This window comes from Corvus brachyrhynchos, unplaced genomic scaffold (assembly GCF_000691975.1).
Source record: "Corvus brachyrhynchos isolate BGI_N302 unplaced genomic scaffold, ASM69197v1 scaffold79, whole genome shotgun sequence".
In the NCBI taxonomy this organism is placed as follows: domain Eukaryota; kingdom Metazoa; phylum Chordata; class Aves; order Passeriformes; family Corvidae; genus Corvus; species Corvus brachyrhynchos.
The window spans coordinates 145,129-146,337 of record NW_008240023.1 but is presented as its reverse complement, the minus strand read 5'-3'; the positions used below and the strand labels follow the sequence as shown (position 1 = coordinate 146,337).

Genomic DNA, 1,209 nt, shown 5'->3' with positions numbered 1-1,209 from the left:
CTGTCCCCCTGCCACATGGGCAGTTCTGGCTGTCAGAGGATCGCAGGAGGGTTTGGGTTGGAAGGGACACTAAAGATCACCCACTTCCAACCCTTCTGCCACTGATCCTTGTTTTTTGTACAGGAAAGACCAGCCACAGCCTGATATTCCCTCTCCATGCAATGCTGGCACCTATAAAGAGCTCTTTCTTTCCTTCTGAAAAAGCCAAACTGAGCCCGAGCCCTTGAAGTCAGGTAGCTCAGCATGCTCTAGGTTGGATGGGAGGTGGAACATCTCCCTCCTGCCCCAAGGATTTGCTGCCCCAGGGAATTTAGTGTGGCACAGGGGGGTTCTGGCAGAGGGATGGAGTCCTCTCCCCATGTCCAGCCAGCACTGGTGACATCTTTGTTTTTCCTTTACAGGCCTATACAATTCAGGGACAATACGCTATTCCACACCCGGATGTGAGTTTTACCCTAATTTTTCTTATACCCTTTTCTGTCACCTGCATGCTACTGTTAATTCACATAATATTAATATTAGCCAATAATATTAATAGCATATTTTCAAAGTAACTGGCCGTGTGTAGTATCTGTAATACCTCGAGTAGCCTTTTGACCTGTTAGCACTAAACTTTATTACTTCTGAGGACTTGGCCTGATGCTAAATTGTTTGCATTGTTCAGTGCTATCCCTTTGTTCTGAGAGAAACCATACTCTATGCATTTTGTGCCTCAAAATGATCAAAACAAGGAAAAAAAAAAAGAAAAAATAATACTTTCCCCTCTATTTTCCCCTTGTCCTTAAAATGCTGGTAAGCCAAGGGCATATTTAGCTGCTGAGTGCCTTGGTGGGGTGGGAAGAAGCCAGAGCTCCGGGGGTTTTGTGCTTGAAGCCTGGGCAGGGACATGCCTTTCTGAGGGGGTGCTCTTTTGGGTGACTTGGAAATTGAGCAAACCCCCCCATCCCGTGTCTCCCAGAGGGATGGGGAAGGTGTGTGCTGCTGGATCTCACCGTGCTGAGGGCCCCCTGACCGACACGGTCACCCTGGTTTTGGTGGCTGTCCCACTGCTGCGGGTGGCTGTCACCCATGGTGGGGACCTGGGGACAGCCCCCACTTCACCTCGCGCTCCTTGGTGCAGACAGGAGCTGCTCTCAGCTGCTCTGGCTGGGGTTGGCTGGCACTGGGATCCCCTGGGCTCCCGTGCCTGTGGGGGATCAGGGGGGACGT

General features: G+C 50.9%; 1 protein-coding gene across 33 annotated transcripts in view; it reads left to right on the top strand.

Moving 5' to 3' along the window:
- Window positions 1-1,209, top strand: part of PCBP3 (poly(rC) binding protein 3) — a 56,224-nt gene that overhangs the window by 36,314 nt on the left and 18,701 nt on the right. For all 33 annotated transcript variants that reach the window (XM_017743379.1, XM_017743382.1, XM_017743377.1 and 30 more), the window contains one exon: window positions 402-443. In XM_017743379.1, the coding sequence (XP_017598868.1) occupies window positions 402-443 (42 nt within the window). The remainder of the gene's footprint in view (window positions 1-401; window positions 444-1,209) is intronic.